Source organism: Rousettus aegyptiacus, unplaced genomic scaffold, assembly GCF_014176215.1.
Source record: "Rousettus aegyptiacus isolate mRouAeg1 unplaced genomic scaffold, mRouAeg1.p scaffold_m13_p_4, whole genome shotgun sequence".
In the NCBI taxonomy this organism is placed as follows: domain Eukaryota; kingdom Metazoa; phylum Chordata; class Mammalia; order Chiroptera; family Pteropodidae; genus Rousettus; species Rousettus aegyptiacus.
This window is the reverse complement of record NW_023416307.1, coordinates 103,696,383-103,719,062: the sequence shown is the minus strand read 5'-3', so window position 1 is coordinate 103,719,062 and position 22,680 is coordinate 103,696,383. Positions and strand designations below refer to the sequence as shown.

Below are 22,680 nucleotides of genomic sequence, written 5' to 3'. Positions count from 1 at the left end.
TTTATTCTTTCATTGAATAATCTCCTGACAGAAATGGTTGCTGATAAAGTTGAGTGGAAATGAAATAATCCTGGGACTATAAAACCAATATATTACCTAAATATTCTAATTTTGGAGATATGACTGAGACACTAAGGCTAGTGTCTTAGCAAAAGAAAAAATGTTTAAGGAATAAAATTGATTAAAGGGAGAAATACACAGATCTTAGAGCTTACAAAAGATAAGATTTTATTTAAATTTGTGTACAAATAAAATTTTACCAAAATATCAATCAACATAAAGCAATTCAAATCCTCCCCACCATCACAACGAATATTATGGGAAAAAAACACATTCCCTTAATTACATTTTTCCAGCTGGTAGATTTTGGGGGGAAAGGGGAGGGGCACAAAGATACTGACATTCAACAGAATTTCATCTCCAGTGCTGTCTCATCTTGGAATGTCTTAATCACAGAGATTTCCATAAGAATCTTTCTTTTCACATTAAATCTTCTACTTAATTTGACCACCTATGGCCATAAATAAGGCTTCTGGCTTTATTCTTCATTTGAGGTAAACAATATTTTCGATATTAAGGCAAATGGCATAATACACGTATGAGATATTAGTGTGGACCTTCCATTATAAAATATATTTTAGAATATTCATGGGTATTCCAAACATGTGCTGGAATTAGAAACTTGTCAAAACTGTTGCAGTGTGTAAGAGCTATTTGTTTGAATGTCTTAGCTGCGCCTTTTTGACAGTTAATCTGTTAAATACAGTCTTGTCTGAGTTTTTTATGAACTCTCATTTTTTTATTATACAGGATTAAATGTCCACCAAGATTGCTATAAACGAATGAGGACCTGATCTCAAATTCTGTGTGCGCGCGCACGCGCGCGCGCGCGCGCGCACACACACACACACACACACACTCTGTTTGGTCACAGAGACTGCTTCCCAAGTCAGCAACACAAGTTTACTGAGCAGGCTCACCACAACAGAAAAGTATGAGAACACAGGGAATTGATTTAATAAAGACTATAAAGAAATCAGGTTAATTAGGCTGTCTATATATCTTTTTCAAGAAGATACAGATTTAAGATTTTTCATACAAAGATTCTTGCTCATCCCTAACCCATGTCCTTTCCCAATGTGCTAACCATTTCCTTCACAGTGAAGAGAGAACCATCACTTTTTATGGTAAAATGGACTTCTTCTGCCACGAAATCAGGGCAAAAACATCACTTCTTAGCCACACTGGCCACAGCCTTCTTTGCTGCGTCCTCCAGGTCGATGGCTGAAGTAATTGGGAGCCCGCTGTTACTGAGTATCTTCTGGGCCTCGTGGACATTGGTTCCTAGAAGAGGGGGATAATGCACAGTCACTGAATTGACACTAGAGGTGGTGTCCTAAGAAGTTTCACAAAATTGGAAATTGCAGCATGCCCGGGTCTCACTAAAACAATTTAATTACAATTCAGTTTCAGATTTTTATGATCCAGATCTGGCTATTTAGATAAATTCAGATGATGACAAATTAATTTGTTCCTCTTTTCACCTCAAATGCCTGGTATTATAAAGATAATGCCTATATTTTCTCTGGCACTTAAAAATGAAAATAATGAGGTTCTTATTTTGTGAACAAAAAAGATTAACAACTACTTGTTTGATGAGTTTGAAAATGGAAAATCTTCTGAAATGGATTTGTCCCTTCATTGAGTAGTCTGAATATGAAATCTAAACAAAAAGCTTTGTGTATAAAATGAACAAGAGAATGGTAAATCGGGGTGTTGAGATGGCGCGGAATACTGGGACTATCATAGCAGGATGCACGGGACTATATAATCATCCCATTCCTTTTCACCAGGAAATGAATTAAATGTAGGCTCTAATCTATGTGACTGACGAGAAAGATTATGTGACAAGATCTATATCAAGTAGTGGGTCTAGCTAGAAAAGAGGATAAATATGGGACTTCCAAGAGACTCATGAAATCTTTGAACTCTTTTTTATTTTACTGATAGAAGCTGAAATTTCTACTGATAACAGTCAAGTGGATTTAATATGGTTTTGGCCCATATCAGAAGTCACTTGTCTTAAAGTCCTATTAAAATGAAGGCTATGAGTCATGGCTTACTCTGAGATTTGAAGTTCAGATGATCTGCCCACCTATGGCCATGAGCCCGCTGCTTTGGAGACAATGACAGTATCTAGCATGTCCATGGCTACTTCTTCCTCATTCAATCTAACAAAAAAGGTGGAAGCCCTAAAAATGAGCATTACAGCCTCAAATGACATCTTTTGGCCACTCCTTGTGGACCTGTAGCATTTGCTGGTCAAGCAACCCCATCCTAAGGTTTGCTTTTGGGCTATTTAACATGCAAAATGCTTTTCTGTTATTTCAGAGTGAGTGAACAAGTCCCTAGGAGAAATGTGATAAAATTTAAGAGTCTGAAATATTCATTTTACATCATTTTTTGTGCTTTTATCTCGTTAGCATGAGACAGCTTATTCATAAACAAAGGCCTTTAAATACAGGACTTACAGGACTGAAAAGTACAAATAAAAAGGAGGCGCATGGTCGGCATGTTTCATACAAAAAAGCAAAGGTGGATTTAAAGAGGAACAGTTGGAATGAAAAGGTGATGTGGTGTTGATTCTCCAGGGACCTGGATCCACCAAAGCAGTGGTGAAGGGGACGCTTGGCACTGTGTCTGGCTCAATGCTTACTCGCTGCTGCCTGACTCAGGAATCTGATAAACGGCCTCTAGAAAGCAACAACTCGGAAGGTAGGGAAGTTGTTGGCTGAAATACCCAGCCTCTTATCTTGGCTCTACTGTGTATTACCTGTGCAGTTGTGGATAAATCATTTAACTGCTGTGAGTCTCAACTTCTTTATCGACAGACATAACTTATAATCATCTTCCTTATAATATTCATTAAGCACTTAAATATGCCAAATACAATACTAAGTGACTTATATGCAGCACATGAAAACTTTACAATGACTGAATAAATAGATCCTATTGCCCCTGTTACACAGATGAGATAACTGAGGCACAAATAGGTTAACTAACTTTTGCATAGTCATATGTTGCGAGTGGCAGAGAAAGGACATGAACCCTTTTCTCTCTAATGACATGGTCCTAAATGTTCTAAAGCTATGCTGGTCTGTTTCCTTGTCTATAAAATAAGGGTAATAATGCTGTAGCATAGGCTGTGATGAGAAGCAAATGAAATAATACATGTGACAGCATTTTGTAAATGGCAAAGCATCTGTGGCAGACCATGCTGGCTGTGAACCAAAGACTCACACTCCTCTTACACAGTGACGAGCTCTGGAAGCCTTTCCCAGGCCCCCTGCATCTAGGCAGGGTCATGTGTCTGAGTTCTGGCCACTGGAATGCAAAGGGATATGAAACACAAGCCCATAACAATGTCCAACGTGACCCTCCATGCTCTCTGTTTTCCCTGTCTGCCTTCTGGAATGTTGCCAGCCAGGTTAACCCTGAAAAGCACATTTTGAAAGATGTCAATGACTCCTTTAGTATGGATACTTACTTGATTAACTCTGTAGAGCCGAGTGAACATACCTCTCTCTCACTCTTTTAGACTTTACGTGATTGAGAAAGACCCTTCCATTAAGTCTGTCATTTAGCATTTCTCTTCGTTACAGAAGCTAACATCGCTTTAAGAACACATTACTTTGTATATGTGATAGGCAGCTTCTAAACCAGTCAATCCCCACCTCCTGGAGTTCATGCCCCAGTGTAATCCTCTCCCCTTGAGAGTGGGCTGGATCTAGCTACTTGCTTCTAATGAATAAGAATGTAGTAAAAGTGAGGGAATGTCAGTTTTGAGACTGTTACAAAAGCTCATGACTTCCATCTTGTTCTCTCTGACTCCTTGTTTGTTAGCTCTGATGAAGCAAACTGTCAGGGTGTGCCTGCCCTACGGAGGTCCAGGGGGCAAGGAACTGAGGGTGGGCTCCAGCCAACAGCCAATGAAGAACTGTGGCGTCTGGTCCCATAAGCCAGAGGAAATTTCATCTCGCCAACAACAACATGAGTGCACTTGGAAGTGACCCTTCTCTAGTCAAGATTTAATATGACCTTAGCCGAGGCTGACACCTCAATTGCAGCCCTGCAAGAGGCCCAGAGCCAGAGAATGCATCCAAGTCACACCTGGATTCCTCACCACAGAAACTGAGATAATCAATGTTCCTTGTGTAAAGCTGCTAAATTTGGGGGCGATTTGTTACATATTGGTACTTAACTAATGCAGATGTAAAGATTTATTATTTCATTAATATAGCCTCAGTGGGCATTTTGATTCATTTAAAGTTTCAGCCAAGGTCTCAGAGGTTGAAAAGTAGGACAAAGGATGGATGGGACCATGGCAGGTGTTAGATACCAGGCTAAGGAATTCCCACATTAACCTGTAGGCAGCGCTTTCATGGAACAATGACACAGTGTGAAGCAAAAGTCCTGAGTATCACAGAGGCAAATCAGTCTTTGGACCAGAAGGTGAATAAAAAGTAAATATGTGAATTTTTATCTCCTTCAACATAGATATGGACTAGAATTCTCTCTCCAACTGTCTTCCAATCTGCCAGGGAAAAAATCCAAGTTAAGATACAAAGACTCTTCTCCCTCTTCCTTTTTCCTTCAGAGCACCCTACAATCTCGACACATGGCTCCCAAGACTTCCATGATCACGTCAAGAGGCAGACTCATCTGCCTGAACAGTCCTCATCTTCTGACTCTCCTTTTCCTTGGTGTGGGTCCTGCTGTGGGCACAGATCTTATCAGGCCTGTCAAGTTCTCTCTGTTTAACTGCACTAATATAGGAATTAGCAGTGCTAATTGTAGTGATAATAATAAAAGCAGTAATAGTAGCTATCGATAAGTATGTGTCAGACTGTTCCACCAGGGTTCCTCGCAACCCAAGAGAGCTACTGTTATTATTCTTCCTTTTGCAGGTGAGAGGACTGAGACTCAACAAAGTTAAAGACTAAAGTCTAGGGAGCACGGCGAGTGATTGCTAGGACAGAGTGGAAAGGCATTCAATGGTGCTCTCTCATGGTTCTGAATGATCTCTAGAACTACTACCTATTCTGAACCTTGACTAACTTCTTATGATTTTTTAAATACATGTCATAATAGTAATGTTGACAATAATTAAAAAAAAAACCTCTATGTTTTTGTGGTTTACAAAGTCTTCCCACATTACTTATTTGACCTGTAAAATGACCTGTAAGCTAGGTATTTATAAATCAGGTTTTTTTTTTTCTCTTTTTTTCTTAAAGCCAAAGGCCCTGAGGTTGAGTGACTGGCAGGAGTTGGTCTCAAAATCTTTTGCTCTTTCCCACTCTATTTTGATTTCCCGGTGATTCCTGTTTGGTATTTAACATTTGCAGCACTTTTCCATGCATGAGATCATATGAATCCCAATGACACCATAAATTACTTAAGAGCAAGGTCAGGTACAATTAGGATGTCTGTTCTTTCCAACCTCCTGTCTGGCTAAACCTACCCTACCCACTGTCCCTACTTGAAGAGGGACCACAGGGTGTTCTCTGTCTTGAGGCAGACGTCGATTGTTCCCCAAACGTTGACTGCACCTGATCCAAAAGCAGTGCAAATACAAAAGATGGTCGTTAATAGCCTCGCTCTCCTGAAAGTCTGAATGGGTAGTGTCCATAACATAGAAAGTAGTACTGTGAAAAGGCCTTACTAGTTATAAGTAAGCAGGAGAGAGAAAGGCAGTGCACATTTGCAGAGAGCAGTGGAGTCAAGTGAATAGACAAGTGCTACAGAGATGCTCCAGTGGTCTGCCTCCAACGCACATCCTTCTCTTATTTGGGCCAGCTTTACTACAGTACTGGCCCATTTTGCAAACTGTTGATTCATTTTTCACCTGAGTTCCCATCTATGTACATAGATGAAATAAGTTCTTGACCTTTTTTTTTTTTTGAGATATGGGTTGCTCTTCCTTGCAACCAACTAGCCTAGCTAAATCAGTTCCTTAATACTCTCCTCAGCACCCAACTCAGCACCAGGTATATTCAAGTGGGAAAAAAGCCATTGGTTTAGAAATCTGTGAACCTGCAGACATGCTGGGCCTTTGGCCTTGCCGTGCCCTCCACTGAGAACTCTGTTGCTCTCTCTGCCGTTCATGAGCTCTCTCTTTAAATGGCATTTCTTGGGGAACCTTTCTTTTACCACCTCCCACCCCGCTAAATAGAGCAGGGGATTGTACAGTGAGCTTCCAGAGCACCTTGTAAGTCTCAGAAGCACAGCACTGTCGGGCTTGCTTGCTGACATTTCCCTCAGCCCTAATAAACACAAGTTTCACAAGGGCTGACACTTTGCCAGGCCTGCTTATCAGGCTATCGCTGGGCTTAGCACAATACCCTTCACATAGGATGTACCTCCTGACGGACTGAAGAACTACAGAGGGGCTCCGATGTACAAAGTGTGCTTGGAGGTGAGGTGTGGGTGGGTACTTTTCTGATTGCCTTGCTGGCCCAAAACCCTCAAATAACACTTTTTGTTAGGTTTGAAATAGGAAACCTAAACGGCCTGAGTTAAAGTAAGGAGGGATTGCTCCTGAGCTTTTTCAGAGTTCTCCAGGGGCTTCTGTTGGTGCCTCTTTCTCTAAGAAGGGCTGTGTAGCAGCTGTGTTCAGCACTCTTGCTTGCTAGTCTTCCGCCCAGCAGCTCTTTGTGCCCCAGGCAAGTGAGACCTTGTTCAAGGTCAACAACTGGTGGGCAGGGCCAGGGTAAAAGAGGGGGTAGAGCAGCTCTCCAGAAAAGCAGGGCCCTTCTCTCTCCTTCCAGCTGCTCCTGCAGGGCCATATCAAAATGCCTAATTGCTTCATAATTTCAGGATCCACTAAAGTGAATTTTAATTATACTTGCAGTTACACTTTAATTACAGCCTTAATTATTAAGCATATACTAAGCAGGCTGAGAAACAAGCCCTTTTGAAAGAAATCTTCATGTTGCAATATAAAGCTCAGGCATAGGACTATGAGGAGAAATGAAGCCTATACAGAGGGACTTTGGTCAGATAAAATTCTGTTACACTAGGGAAGGGGGTGGCAGTGTGTAGAAACAGCAGTGAGGGAGAGACAGAGACATAGGCAGTGGAGTTGAAAAGAGAGACAGGAGAAAGATACACAAAGAGACAGCCAGCCAGCCAGCCAGACAGACAGACAAGAGACACATAGAGAATGGGAAAGAAACATAAAAAAAAAAAGAGATAAGAGAAGGGATGAACGAGGGGGACTAGAGATTTAGACAGATATGAGAGTAAGAGAGAGGAAAGGCAGAGGGAGGGGTAGAAGAACAAAAAGGAGAGGGGGAGGAAGAGGAAAAGAGAAAGAGGTGGCAGAGACACATGAAAAGAGGTAGAGAGTCTTGAGGAATAGCCCAGAGAGGGACAGACACATGAAAAGGAAGAGATGGAGAAAGAATCAAGTAGAGAGCTGAAGAAAAATGTGAGCTTGCCAAGTCCCGTCCGCACCAGCCCTGATCCTCCCAGCATCTCCCTCCGAGCATCCTAGCTGGCTTCTCCCGGGGCGGCGTACCATTGAACAGGCCAGGGAGAAGCAAAGCCAGGGCAGGCCCTGCTGCCCACTAACCCTGATTCCTCTTCCTGCTGAGCGGGTAGCTGCAAGGGGAAGTGGGAACATACAGAGAGGACGGTTAAAAGGAAAAAAACAGCCAGTAAAACGAGGTCACTGGAAAAGGATAACAGAGGAAACCTTGGGGAACGATTGCTACTTTGTGGATTCCTTTCATTAATGATTTTCTTTGAGTATTTGAAGTTAGTTTCTTCTTGATTCACCAAGTAGCTGACATCTACTCCATAGCCCCTTCCCTGCCTTTATTTCCATACAGAAATCATCATGGCTGTTTTAAAATCCAACACGAAATTAAGAGTTCCAAAGAGAGTGTTTGTGCCTGTGTACCCAATTACAAGGGAAATTGATCTCTTCCTTACATTTAAATAGCATTGCTGTCATGTTCTAGTATTTACTAAATGCAACACTGCTTTTTAAATGCGGCTGCAGGACAACACTTTTAATAACGATCTCTACAGATAGTTGCTCCGGTCACGCTGGTCAAACTTCAGGTATTTCTATAGTATCTGCTTGTCAAAAGCCACTCAGCAAATGGTTGTCCACCAACCGCATGCCCTAAAAATGGCAATGCTTAGAGAATCAAAGGGGACTGATTTTGAAATGAAATCTTGCTCGACTAGTAGAGGATATTATAAAAAAATCATCATCCTCAGCATCATTAAAATTTAAAAAATTCTCTACCTCTTCTGCCTGTTTTACCACAGACTTCCTGCCACTGGGTGGGGTGAGAGAGCTTTAACAGAGATGTATGGTTGCTTTATCAAATTTGTTCTTTGCTTTCATTACGAGAGAAAGTAACAGTAGTGGACAAAAATTACAGAGTTTGGTTCAAAAGATGCAGTCTCACTCATTCCAATCAGGACAGCTTTTTATCACAGGACTATGAAGAAAACTGCTCTGGAAATATGTCTTGTTAAAATTATTTTAATAGGAATTAAGTTTTTTGTTGTTGTTGTTTATTTTATTTCATTTTTTTTAAGGGTATCACTTATTGAGTATATACTAGGTGTAATAAATGTTTGTTGAAAACATGAGTTAAGGGGCTCACAGTATCATATCACTTTAATCTTCGCAGCAACATTTTAAAGTCTATGTCATTTTTATCCCCATTTTACAGATGAGGCAACTGAGGCACTGGGAGGCCCAACGTCCCCCAGCAAGTCAGAGACCGAGCCAGGGCTAGAACCCAGGTTTGTCAGACTGCAGAGCCACATCGCAACCATGCAGCCTGGCTTTCAGTCCTGAAAGGCATCCTAGGGAGACGTTAAGGTAAGTCTATTGTGTTTATTAGAGGAAACTGAGGCCCAGAGCTGTCAGATGATTTGCAGAGGAGAAACAACCAGTTAACCATGCCAGGTCTGCCTCTCAGACTGGTGTTCTGTCAGGGCTGGCAAATCTGCCTTCAGGCCAAATGGAGCCTGCAGCCTCTTTTTGTACCACCTGCAAGCTAAGAATAGTTTTTACATTTTTAAATAGTTGGAAAAAAATCAGAAGAATAATATTTTGTGATACATGAAAATTACATGAAATTCAAATTTCAGTGTCCATAAATAAAGTTTTGGTGGAACACAGCCAAAGTGATTCATTTACAGATTGTCCATGGCTGCTATAACACAGAACTGAGTAGGTGTGTCAGAGATGGCATCGCCCATAAATCTAAAATATTTCGACCCCTGCTCTAAGTAATCAAGTGTTTTATTTTTTATTTGTTTGTTTGCTTGTTTTCCTGAGAGAAGAGAGGTCAATGGAAGCAAATCAAATTCTATAAAGCAGCAAATTCCTCCTAAAATGTTCACTGTCCCTGTGCCCTTGTTTCTCCTTTGTATTCTCCTTTCAACTGACGACCAGATAGAAGAGGTTCATTTTCTGGTGACATGTTTTAGATAACTGCTCACGTATCTCTTGTTATTATATTGTCAGAAATGGAATAATTCATTGAGAATCAGAGGCAAAGCTCCTGCTGTGTCAGAGGTAAAACTACCCTAATTCATCGAGGGCTTATGCTAGGTGCTTATACTTTTGTTATCAACAATGCTAAATCTTAAAAGAGCAACTTATATTAATGTAAAGCAAATGTACTGAGATCTTAAGTGTTAAACTAGAATGGAATAAACCTTCTGGCAAACAAGAACACTTTACAGTGCTAAGGGATAGGAATGATCTTTTAGAGAAGGAACTGTTTTAATTTTATTTGCCTCCCTTGTTCGAGATGGTTTGTGCTCAGTACCTAGCACCTTGCCTGGCTCACTGCAGGCAACCCACATTGTCCACTCTTGCTCGAGTTATGGTCAAGAGCTCAGATAATAATGACAGCTAAAATTTATTAAGTCAGGTGACTTAAAAACTTAACAGCTTCTTATAACACCCTATGATGCTCCTATATTTTTATTCCCATTTCACAGATAAGGAAGCTGAGATTTTAAAACTGGGCTCTGTTACTGACTAGCTGAGCAACCCGGGAAAGTTACTCAAGTTGGATGAGCATCTTACCAAAATTCTGTGTATCGTTCATATTTTATAAAAATTAAAGGTGATAGAAGATAACTTGTGAAGCTGTATCCTGTACACACTTTTTCCTTGATGATTTCTCCTCCCATGGTGAGAAGAAACCACTGCCCAGGATGTGAGAGTGACAGTTATTCCTATGAGGAAAGCAGAAGTCAACGACTTCAGTCGTCAGGAAACCGATGGCCAGGTTCTTCTCAACAAAAGTTCAAGTAATGGTGTGTCTATGCTTATGATCACACAAGTAAGGTTTAGGACCAAGTCTACCACGTATTCACTGAGAGGTTATGCTAGGTACTTATGCTTTTGCTTTCAACTGTTAACTCTCAAAAAAGCACCATATACTAATGTAAATCAAGTGTATGTCTTAATGTTAAACTAGAGAGGAATAAACCTTCTGGCAAACAAGGCTACTTTACAACTATGTACCAGCTATGGGATAGGAATGATCTTTTAAAGAAGAAACTGTTTTATATGCCTAAGCATATGCATGTGGACTTTGCCTTTCTTGAGTCTACCTCATGGCTGTCAATCCTCATATATTCTAATTGAGTGACTTTGGGAATTCTCATTTGTCTGAAATGCTGACTTTGAAACTCCACTGCTGCCTAAGAAGGGACATCACCGCATCACTATGCATGATTCTGTATCTATTTGGGGGAAATGACTCAGTGGACCTCATTGCTAATAGTTTCTGTGAGGAAAAGTTAGATTCTGAGAGCTTACTATTGACTGCTGAATTCTTTCTTGACTCTTATAAAATATTTCGGAGATGAGGAGAGAGGGAGATTTAGACACAGATACCATGGAGGTGTTTCTGCTGCTTGCCTCTTTTCTGTATCAGGCTGAAAATTATGTCCCACTGTCTATCTTTGGGAAAAAAATTTATTGTGGCACAGCCATGCCCATTCCTTTCCATCTTGTCTATGCTAGTTCTGCACTACAATGGCAGAGTTGAGTTACTGCAGCAGAAAATTTGACCCACGAAGCATAAAATCTGGCCCTTTACAGAAAAAGTTCACAGAACTTTGCTCTATACAATCTAAAATTTTGGCCCCGTGACTGCAGGGCCAGGCAGAGGATAAGAACCCAGCTTCATTTGGCGCTTTCCCAGCTTGTAGAGTCCACTTCTGTCTTCTGATACAGCCAACAGCTATATTTCTAGGAAAGAAAATTCCATCTATGTTCTCTTTGAATCAACAATGGCAAATACTTGGCTCAAGCGCTCACATTCTTTTTTCTCACATCTGGGGTAAACAATAATGATCATAGAACTCTTTTCCACTGAGCTGGGATACAGCTTCAGAATTTTTCTCAGCATGTCACTATAGACAGTAAATAGAAGGTGGCATGAGATGTAAGGTATTTGTCCTTCCTGTCCTAAAACGTTCTTATGGAGGTAGCTCTGGCTCTGGACAGCTTCAAGGTCGCACTCTCTGGGAGAGTTATCTTAACAGGACATACCTGTCACCTATAAAATAGGAGACAGAATCTACCCATGTCAATTCCCTAATAGCTATGTGCTTTCTCTCTCTCTGATGGCTGATCAAATATGATTTTCGAGTATTATATAAGGAAACTAAAGCATGAAGAAATGAATTGACTGATCACTTGGAAAATTCCCAGGGAGCAGACAGTGGGGCTGTGACATTGTTTGTAAGGCAGGACTCAGGATATGCAAGGCCCCATACTTGCCATGCTCTAAAACTCCTCCGTATCAAAGTGCCCCATGCAGAGCTTCTGCTCAGGGAAACAACTTCGGGCTCTTATTTTTAAAGGATGGCCACGGGCCACATGACTCAAAGGTAGCCCGCTGCTAGGGCAGACTAATGATCTGTGATGTGCATTAGAGGGGTGTTTCTTTCCATGCAGAGTGGCAGTGATTAGCATAGCACTCCTGGTCTCTTCTTTGACTACCAGTGGCTCCATGGTGGTGGGAAAGCCTTACCTGATTGGAATGTTTGAAAGGAAAAATTGGCATGTGCAACACAGCCTCTTCCTCTTCCCTTCCTTTTGAGGATGAGGCTCATGGTGAGCCTGATCATCTTTTACCCTTCAGCCTTCTGCCCTGGGGGTGGGAGGCCTGCCCAGGTTCAGTAATGCCTGTGAGTGCATAAAGCTGCCTAATTTTGGCCTTCCAAATAAGGAAGCTTACTGTTGATGCACAATAAGGTGTATCCTTCAACTTTTTCTTTTCCAGTAATAAGGTGATATTTTGGTCTCCTTAGTCCTTAATCTTATTGCTTAGCAGGATCAAAACCGAGATGGAGAAGAATCTTTTGGGACTCCTCAAGGCCCCAACAACATGGCCTACTTGGATGGGCTGTGGACAACAGGAGTGATGGTTATTAGTTAAGCTTAATAGATTGATGACCTGCGGGATCTGGACTTCTAGGGAACAGAGAGGGATGAGGCCGGCCTTGATGAGAGACCAAGGGAGTAGAGGCACCAAGAAAGAACAAGAGGGAGTGAGAGAGTCAGAGAAGGGGGCTTTTCAGGTTCCATGCCATTAAAAGCCTAGAATAGACTGCCTTTTTTATTACAGTGGTTGGAGATGCTCAAGTCAATCAAAAAAAAAAAAAAAAGAAAAAGAAAAAGAAAAAAAGAAAGGAAAAAAAAAGCTACATAATGCAGAGGCCATCTTCCTTAAAGGAGCCCTAGTCCTGTCATTACGATGACAGCTTTCCTAAGGTGTGTTAGAAGGCTTTTTCTTGAGTAAGGCAGTAGATGTCTAACATGGCATAAATTTCAATTACTTACACGAATTATCTAGAGGCAACGTAAAAACTCCAAGTGTCAAATATAATAGATTATTTGTCTAAATATTTTATTTAAAATAGCTTTAGGAAGTCTAGCTAATACTTCAGGTTATTAGTGAGAGTTGGTCTAATATTTAAGTGTGGCAAAATTTAAGCATTCAGTAGTGTTTATTGATTTAGACAAGAGGATTTAAGGCTTGATGACAGAACAAGATTGTTGCCACCATCTCATTTGGTTTAATCTGGTGATGATGAACTTAACACTAGTGACAATAACACAGGGAGAAGATGCTAGTGATTAAAGGGAAGAGAGGTGATATAGGTGTCAATGTGAAGGGAAATCTAGTGAACTTCCTTACTCCAAATGCAAATAAAGATACATCCACAGGGGACTGAAGGAAGGAGGAGATAAAGAGAGATACATGGGCACTAGTGAAGCAGAAAGCAAGGCGAGCAACAAGGTGTGCAGAAAATAGGGACGAGAAAAATGGGGACAGAAAGAAGAATGAGAAACCTAAAGAGGAAAAGACACATGCACTGAGAGAGAACATCTGACCCCTTCTAGGAGTCACATTTCCAATTACAGCAGCAACAGAACTGAAAAGGGAGAGAAAGAAAAGTTGTGCTTGGAGATGCTAGGAGTGGAGGTGGGAAACAGGTCCATCTCACCTTGCAGAGATGAAAACTCAGGACAGAGAATAAGTTGGGAAAAGTGCAAAGATGCCGGTGATGTTAACAGACACAGAGCCAGACCCCTGGCCCCATTGGGTATCTGCATTCATTCTACCCAGAATCATGTCACCATCGAGCCAGGGTCACTTCCTCTGCTGACTCCGGGTGGAAGCAATGAACCTACGGCTCGAACATTCTCAGTGAAAACTTTTTTCGAGCTCATCAGCCAGAGTCCATCTGCTGTCTTTTTGATGGGAGTCTAAAGAACAATGACTGTTCTTCTCTCCTGGTCTCAGACCCTAGCATAACTAAAGACTCGCAGAATGGACAGCAGCCAAGTGTATGGGCATAGCTGAGAGCTGCGTCGTTGTCTCTTAAAACTTTATTACCCAAGGTTTCCTTTCCCAGATCAAAGTATCACATAGCAATTTTACTGTGTCCATGCTAGGAAGGACACTTAATTTGCATTCTTCCAGTTGTGGCTCCGATCTGTCAGTAGTTCAGAGGGCAAAGATAAGGAAGTGTCCATGGAGAAGAGGTGCCTTGGTCGAAAAAGCAAAAGAAACAGAATATAAAGTTTCTGACTTAGAGATGGTTATGTTCTCAACAACTTTAGGGAGAGTTTATGGAATATTAGAGAGATTGCTAAGGATAAGGAGGGGGACTGGAGGGGCCTCTTATTTCTAAGATATTTGGCAAAAGAGAATCAAAATGTTTATGCTGCTGAAACAAGCGTTTTGGTACTAAGATAAAAAATCAAACTGACAAGATTTGGTTAAGAGAAAAGGGATGCAGCCTACAAATTATCTAGGCTCATTATTATTATTTTTTTTGTGATCTTAACTTGGAATCATAATGAACATCTGAGAGAAAAGCAAATTCTTCTTCAGGCATATTTGAAACACAGAGTTTGCTACAGATTTAAATGGGAAATGACAAGAAAAAATGAATTGTAAAAAAAGAAAAGTTCTCAGATCTAGATATGTAAAATCACTTACAAAATCCAAAGCTTTGGCTAAAACACATTTGCACATTGAATACACAAAGCTGCCAACAAATGACTATATATTTCTCAACAGTATCATGGGTTGGGCTGAATTAACCATTGAATTTTTGTGCTCAGTATGTATACATTTCAAAAAGAAAAGAAAACTCATTGCAGATTATTTGTTCTTTATTCATAAGAGTAACAACTGTCTACAAAATCTAAACTCCCCACCAAAATGTGGTTGCTCAATTTACCCAGGAGTCTTTTAAATAAAAATAATCCTGTCTCAGCTGGTGAGTTCTATTCTGATAAGGCGGGTAAATACATGTAATTATAAAGTTACCATTTTCAAAGAGGAGAGTAATCCTTTCTTATCCACTGGTAAAACAGCTTGTAATTATTATACAGCTAAGAACAAAGATTTGTCCACAAAATCCCACTAAATCAAGTCCAATTTGATTGATTAAAACTATCCTCATAAGGACATTCCTAATACACTGTGTGTAGCAATAGTCTTCAAATGTGGGCACAGATTGGTGAAACTCATGGCAAGGATGCTGGGATTTCCAGATGGCTGAAAAACCACCAAGAGAGGCTGCCTTCTTCATGTTTAAGAAATAGATGCTACTAATAAAACATATCATGAGGCTTTTGAAATATCTATTATTTTGGTCATCAAAAATCTCACATTTGTTCAGACTATATAGCCATGTATCAGAGTATTTGAAACTTAGAAAGCAATTAAGGAAAGTTAGCAACAACAATGATTATAATTCAGACTCCAGTAAAATTTATCTGCCATACTTAGTTTTTATGTATCACTCAGCTTTATCATAATGTTGGGGTGATCACAGACACTTCTTTCTCATTTCACTTTCACTAGCTAGATATTAGTGTGTATTCTGGAAATGTGACACAATTTTAATATTAACATAAATAAAGATCATTGAGAGATTCATCACTTATGACAGAAAGTATAGTGCTATGTAAGTTATATAGAAACTACCACTAGAATTGTCCAAAATGTTCCTGCTTTTTATCTTTCTCTGTCACTATAGGCAATGAATCGTTGCTCTGTTTAGAAAAACAGAAGGAACCAAATCATACTTTTCGGTTGGGTAAAATACAACTGAATGCAGAAAGATTTGTGAGAGGAGAGGAATTTATGTTCCAACCCAGAGGAAAGCAAATGGAAAATTTAGATTGAGAAACTCCTCAAAAGGTCCCGTAGTTAGCAACTTTTTCCCATTGGGAGCACTGAGAACCCAGACTTTCTGTGACAGGAGATTTTTGGTTTTGGTTGGCTTCTCACTTTAACTGCAGAGGAACAATTTCCAATTCAGCAAGTCCTGAGTGTGGTTTACTGGGGGCTTTCAAAATGGGAGTGACATCCATTTGTCTATCACACCTCTCCATGGATCATTCCCCGTATTCCTGCATCTCTGTCTCCACAGGCATTCCATCAGCTTCATCTCAAACTAGGGATGGCTAAACCCGACTGTAATACTCTTCTCTTCTCTGTATGTTTCCCACTTCTGACTTTCCCACATCCACTGGCTATGTCATTATTCTCTTGGTCAATAGTTTTAAAACCCTAGCTCCCTGCTTTTTCTCTCACCTATTTTTCTCTTTGCTCTTGCTTCTATTCCACTTTTACTTCTATATGATAATCCTGCTTAGGTTTTAGATTCTAATGTCATGGACTCTGGCTCATAACTTGATTTTCCCAGTCATTCTTTTAGCTATAATATGTTGCTGCAATCATTACTCTCTCAGGACAGCCTTCTGATCTACCCATGTCCTGGGTTTCAGTCTATCACTGTTAGGGTCTCGATCTCAACTCCCAAGTATGGAACAGATCTGATGACTTGCTTTTTTGATCTTTACTCAATTCCATGATTCAAATATTAATTATTTCCATGTTTAACTTGGACATTTTCCTTTTACAATAATTCTTTGCTAATTCACATATGTAAATATACTATAATTATAGCAGTCAATACTGAGTAAGTTTAAGAACGGGGGTGTGCCAATGAAAGTGGGCTGGGCTACAGCAGACACTCAGCTTGAGGGAAATAAACTTTATAGGAGTCTGCATTCACTTTGCATAAAGAGTACAGGCTTGGTTTTTATTTAGTTCCTCTTATAGGGCTTTTATAAATCATACCATCTCCACCTTTATGCATTTTGCTATCTATGATTAGTGCCAAGAGTAGAGCTGAAGCAGAGTTTTTCCTCTTTTCCTTATTTATCATGAAGGACCAATATAATTTAGGGACAGGTCTTAACCTTGGTGTGGGATTGCTGGTTTCCCAGAAATCAAATATCTATATTAGTGAGTGTCCTTGGTGTGGGGCCATGCTGAGTGTGAAAGCCTATATTTACCTAAGGACATTTATCATATGAGATGTTAATTCCCATAAAAGGAAGAAAAGAATACCGACTAGGACTCCAGAAATGCCAAAAGCTCTCCTGCTTTTCCTCTCTTGATGAAAGTCCTAGGTGCTTACTATGGGACAGGGGCCATTATGGTGAAAGGAGGGTGGTGCCAAAGAAGGTGTCTGTGGATATTTTTAGCCTACAGAAATTTGTGGGACAGTATCCTCTTTGATCTCATATTGAGTTTTCACATTCGATTCCCGATGATACAGAGGACATTGTTTGGTATCAATATTTCTGAAGATTCCACGAGCCACACTGGTGGCTTTCTGAGAAGTCTCGATGACCATTGCTACAAAGATAGAAGCAGATTCTAGTACAGCAAACACTTGCTAACATTTTATATATATTATCTTGCAGAGTTAAATTTTCTTTCTTTTTGTTTTATTTCCCCAGTTATCTAGCAACTAATATCGTTTCTTATATTTCTATACATCCTCCTTAATGCCTAAAGCTCAATAACCTACCCACGGTATTTATTATATTAATTAGCTAATTAAAAACCCACAGGCACATACCTTGGGAGTGCATTAACTTAAAAGATGCAAATCTGATTGTTTAATAAATTTAGAGATTTCAAAGCTTCTTTCTAGTAGCTCAGATAGACTTCTGATACATTTATATTTTTAAGATTTAATCCATTCGGATGTTTTAACGTCCCTATAAACTTTGCCAACTGGAGCTTTTGCTTTTTTCATTTTTCTTTTGCGATCATTATGTCTATCAAGTGCATATTGTCCTGATATGTTTGTGAGGCAGAGAGGCTCAGAGAGAGAAAAGAGAGTGGCAGAGAGTGAGAGAAAAAAGAGACACAAAGGAAGAAGCAGAGAAAAACAGGCTGCAGTTGTTCTGGAGTCTTGACCACAAAAGACAGGGATACATAGCAGGGTCAAAATATCCTTGGACTTTACCTCAAAAAGAATGTCTTTAGAGATATGAAACCTGGGGTAATCGAGTTGTCCCAAGAATGATACTATAGAAATCTCCTCAAGGGGGGTGCTTGATCATTGTAATCTGAGTTTTTTTGATAATGTTGACACAGCTGTTACATAGCTTTTCACATTAAAATGTCTGTTTCTGCTTCTCTGCTACGGTGGTTTTCAAAGTATGGTCCATAGGACCCTGGCGGAAGTCCCTGACATAAAAAAAACAAATAAGCTATTTTTGTAGTGGTAAAAATAAAATAATAATAATAATAATAATATTTGTTGGCATTTGTACTGATGAAGCAAAAGTAATGGTGGATGAAGCTACTGGCATGTTACCATGGAATCAAAGCAGTGGCACCAAACTGTACTAGTAGTCATTATATTTTTCACCACCACGTACTTGCAAAAAAAATGTTGCCACTTTTGAGTAAGAAGATCCTTAATGAATAGTAAAAACAATATTAATTTTATTAAATCTCAAAAACATTAAGTACAAGTCTTTCTAATACTCTGTGTGACCAAATGGGAAGTATACATAAAACTGGGGTTGTTCCTAGGAAAAGCTTTTGTGCAGTTGTTTGACTAGCAAGCTAACTGACCCACTTTTCCACTGAACACTATTTTTTCTTGGAAGAATGAAGGACACACTATGGTTGTTCAGACTTAGTGATTTGGTAGACTTTCTCAAAAATAAGCAAAGTGAGTCTGTCATTTCAAGGGAAACAATTGACCATTTTGTGGCTGATGATAAAATTTGTACTTTTAAGTGAAAATTAGAATTCTGGAAAATTTGCATCTATCACCTTGATAGCTTTCCAGTACTTGGAAGCTTCTCTGAGGAGAATGATGTGATATTAACAAATGTGAATTTTCTGACTTTGTATGTTGAAATGTGTCAACGTTTGGAAGATCTATGTAATGTGAAATTTTCCTTATGAGCAATGGATAATATTGCAAATCATGTATGCATAAAATCCATTTAATGTGGAAGACAGACTGATGTATTTTAGCATAACAGTGTATCGAAAGTTCATTGAAATAGTTTCAGATTCCACATAAAATTAATATTTAGTAAAGAAACTATTACTTGTAGATTTTAATGCAGTACCAAAGAAGAATACTCAAAATTATATGGAATGATTCTTAAAAACTTCTCCCTTTTACAAATATATAGCTCTATATGAGGCTGTATTTTCTTCATATACTTCAACCAAAACTACATATTGCAAAAGATAAAATGAAGAAGCAAATATTAAGCTACATATTAAAGAAATTTTGAAACTGTAAAAAAATGCGGCTATTCTTATTAAAATTTTAAGTACTTATGGTTCATAAAATATACAATACATATATTTATATATAATGTATAATGTAAAAATAACATTAAATTAAAATTTTATTTAAAAATATTTTTACAGTTCCAGTATTTACTTCTCTCACCAAATTAATTAAATTATTAAATTAATCAATAAATATTGACAGATATAACCCAAATAAAGCAGAGAGTCTCATGGTCCACAATTTTAACAAGTAAGGGGGAGCTGACACCAAAAGGTTTTGAGAATCATTGCTTTTCTATAATGAATAATTCTTGGAGCAGCATTTCTCAGAGTGTTTCTTTCAAAACACTAATCTCATGAAATGATTCATAATAAAAGGGCTCCACACTGGAACAAGTATTGAAAATGTGGAGAATCATAATATATGCCATTCTTGGAGAGCTGTAATCTATATTAGCCTGTTAGATGCTCACAGAAGTACTGCTATACTGCAATTATTTCATTTTATTTAATCCAGTGTTTCCTTTGATTTCTCAGGAAGTTTATGAGTGAGTAACACTCTAGTCACCTGACCTTGGAGAAGGAGACTGGAACTGTGGAAACTGACCATCACTCACCTTCAAGCCGGATCACCAAGGGCACTTTGAGTTCCAGCTCTCGGCATGCTTTGGTGATCCCATTGGCAATGATAGCACAGTTGACAATGCCACCAAAAATATTGACAAGGATGGCTTCAACCTGAAATCAAAAATAAGAAGGTGACCATCAAAATGCTGATAGCCAACATTCTCAAAAATAGCTGGCTTAACAATAGAGACAAACAAAAAAGTACTTTTTTTTTTTTAACATAGAACATAAAACATAAAACAAAAGGCCTAGAAAATATTAAGTTAAAATTATTACTGAATTAATAAATATCTATATGTAACATTATCATATTAATCCATATTATCGTCAACCACTTCTTTGACCTCAAAATGAATTAAATCACCACTCATTTATTATATACTATCTTCTGCTTTTTAAAATAGTTTCCTGAAACTGTTCCTTGATGAGTAGTGTCATTTAAAATTTTATTCACTAATGTCTTTTCTCCCTATAGTTTATACTTAAATTTATCTGTTATGGTGCCTTATGAAATATTTCAAAACCAGGAACTTATTATTTGTTTTTATTAATAGGCAAAGAGAGAAACTCTTCCATGCTTTGATATGTTAGAAATATATTCTAAAAAGTCAGAGATAGCTTCATTATCTTAGATAGCAACCATTTTGATTAAAAAACAAAACGGAACCCCAAAAGAAAGACACAAACTCATACAAGTAAGGATCTAAGGAAAGTCAAACCACTGACTTAAATTTGCACTGAAATGCAAATTTAAACATGTCATGTTAACCTATTTCTGTATATTTATATTCAAAGGCATGTGGGCCAAAAAAAAAAAAATCACACACACACAAAAAAACCCTGTTCTTGTCCTGACTTGATAAATAGGTATAAGAAAATCCTGTATAATTAACATGAAGAACAAGATAATGAAGAGAATTCATTACCTAGATTAATTGATAACACCCACAGAAAATGGCTATTCATCAAGCTTGAGGCATCAAAATTCCGACAATGGAATCACAATTAAATTATGCTACACTAATTGCAAAGCATATATGTGTGTGTTGCATGCCATTTTAAAATCCCATTATTTCAATATGCTAAATTAACTACACAAAGCATATGAGAAAAGAATATCTTACATTTGTTCAGGACTTAACTGTTTTAGAAAGTGCTATTATATGAACTCTCATTTTTAATTTTGATCTTTGCCAGAATGCTATTCAGAAAATACAGGGAAGGTCTGTACTTCATAGCTGATAAAGCCAGTCAGGAATGTACACAATGTGACCCAAGGTCACGAAGCTAACACGTAGCAGTGATGAAACTCAAAGTCAGCTCTCCAGAAAACCTACTGAATCTTCATTCATACCAAGTGCTAGAGCTGGGACCTTGGACAAGGTGCACACCTTGTCTTGAACACGGTCTCCTCATCTACAAAATAGAAATAGTAATACCTAGTCCATAAGGATGTTGAAAGAACTAAATGATATAATATATGTGAAATGCTTGATGCTTAGTATATGCCTGTAAAGTACTTAATGTGTATGTATATGTGTATCTCTTTCTCCCTCCCCCCATCCCCTTTTTGTTTATTTTTCTTTCCTTCTTTCTTTCTCTATCCTTCCATCCCCCTCCCCTTTGGCAACCATCAGCTTGTTCTGTGTATCTGTGAATCTGTTTCTGTGTTTTTTTTTTCAAGAGTTCACATGTAAGTGAAATCATACAGTATTTGTCTTTCTCTCTGACTTATTTCACTTAGCATAATACCCTCTAAGTCCACCTGTGTTGTTGCGAATAGCAAGATTTTGTTCTTTTTAATGGTGAATAATTTCTCATTACACACACACTCCACATCCTCTTTATCCATTGATCTCTTGACAGACATCTAGGTTGCTTCCATATCTTGGCTATTGTAAATAATGCTGCAATGAACATAGGGGTGCATATACCTTTTCAAATCAGTGCTTTGTTTTCTTTGAATAAACACCCAGAAGTAGAATTGCTGGGTGTTATGGCAGTTCTATTTTTAATTTTTCAAAGAATCTCCATATTGTTTTCCATAGTGGCTACACTATACATGCATTTATTTCAACAAACAATGATGAAAGTGGGCAGGTTAGCTAGATAGCAAGTAAAAAGTTTTTTTAAAAACCTCTTTTAGTAGAATGCAGCTATGTTGAATTTGAATTTAATAGAAACACAAACTTATTGAAGTTCAATAAAATGGTAACATCTTAAGAATAAAATAAATGAGCAATATTTTTCAAACCAATTAGAGACTGGGGTTACTCCCAAAAAAGAAATCTCCCATTACCACTCACAGCAGGCTGACTGGTAAGCAGAAGCTTGCTTTCTAATAACAGCTTTTAAATGTTGTTAGCACTGAGGATTGGTACAGCAGTCATTTCCAAATAGCTGTGGGATAGAGAGGAACCTGCCAGAACAATGAGAAAAAATACTCAAGAGAAATACTGACTCCATGGAGTCCAAGAGAGAAACTCAGGAACCAGGAATGGCTGAAGCTCACTCAAGTTTCTGTAGAAGAACTAGGCTTCCCAGTAAAGCACACGTACACCTCTGCCAATGTTCCAACCTGCATGGTATTTAAGGTTGAGTTCAGATGTCAACAACTTCTCAGTCAAGTTGTCTGTCTTATCAACGTAGAGTGAATTACTCTGTTCAATCCATCTAAAACAGTATGATCAATCTATACAGTAGTTGCATCTTACACAACGAACTCATGTGAATTCATCTATGTAGGCAGGAGTGGGAGGCAAAGAGACAAGAGGCTCTTGGCTCTACAACTCAATCTACTCAGTGTGTGTACATCCTCAAAGGAGTGCTGAATATGAGCTGTGGA

At 38.7% G+C, this 22,680-nt stretch overlaps 1 protein-coding gene across 3 annotated transcripts in view; it reads right to left on the bottom strand.

Annotated features, from left to right (window-relative positions):
- Positions 1–204: 204 nt before the first annotated feature.
- The window catches only part of SUCLG2 (succinate-CoA ligase GDP-forming subunit beta), a 243,752-nt gene continuing 221,276 nt past the window's right edge, over positions 205–22,680 (bottom strand). For all 3 annotated transcript variants that reach the window (XM_016150231.2, XM_016150229.2, XM_016150232.2), the window contains 2 exons: positions 19,826–19,946; positions 205–1,344 (listed from right to left, as the gene is read on the bottom strand). In XM_016150231.2, coding sequence (XP_016005717.2) covers positions 1,229–1,344; positions 19,826–19,946 — 237 coding nt within the window. In that variant the 3' untranslated portion in view covers positions 205–1,228. The remainder of the gene's footprint in view (positions 1,345–19,825; positions 19,947–22,680) is intronic.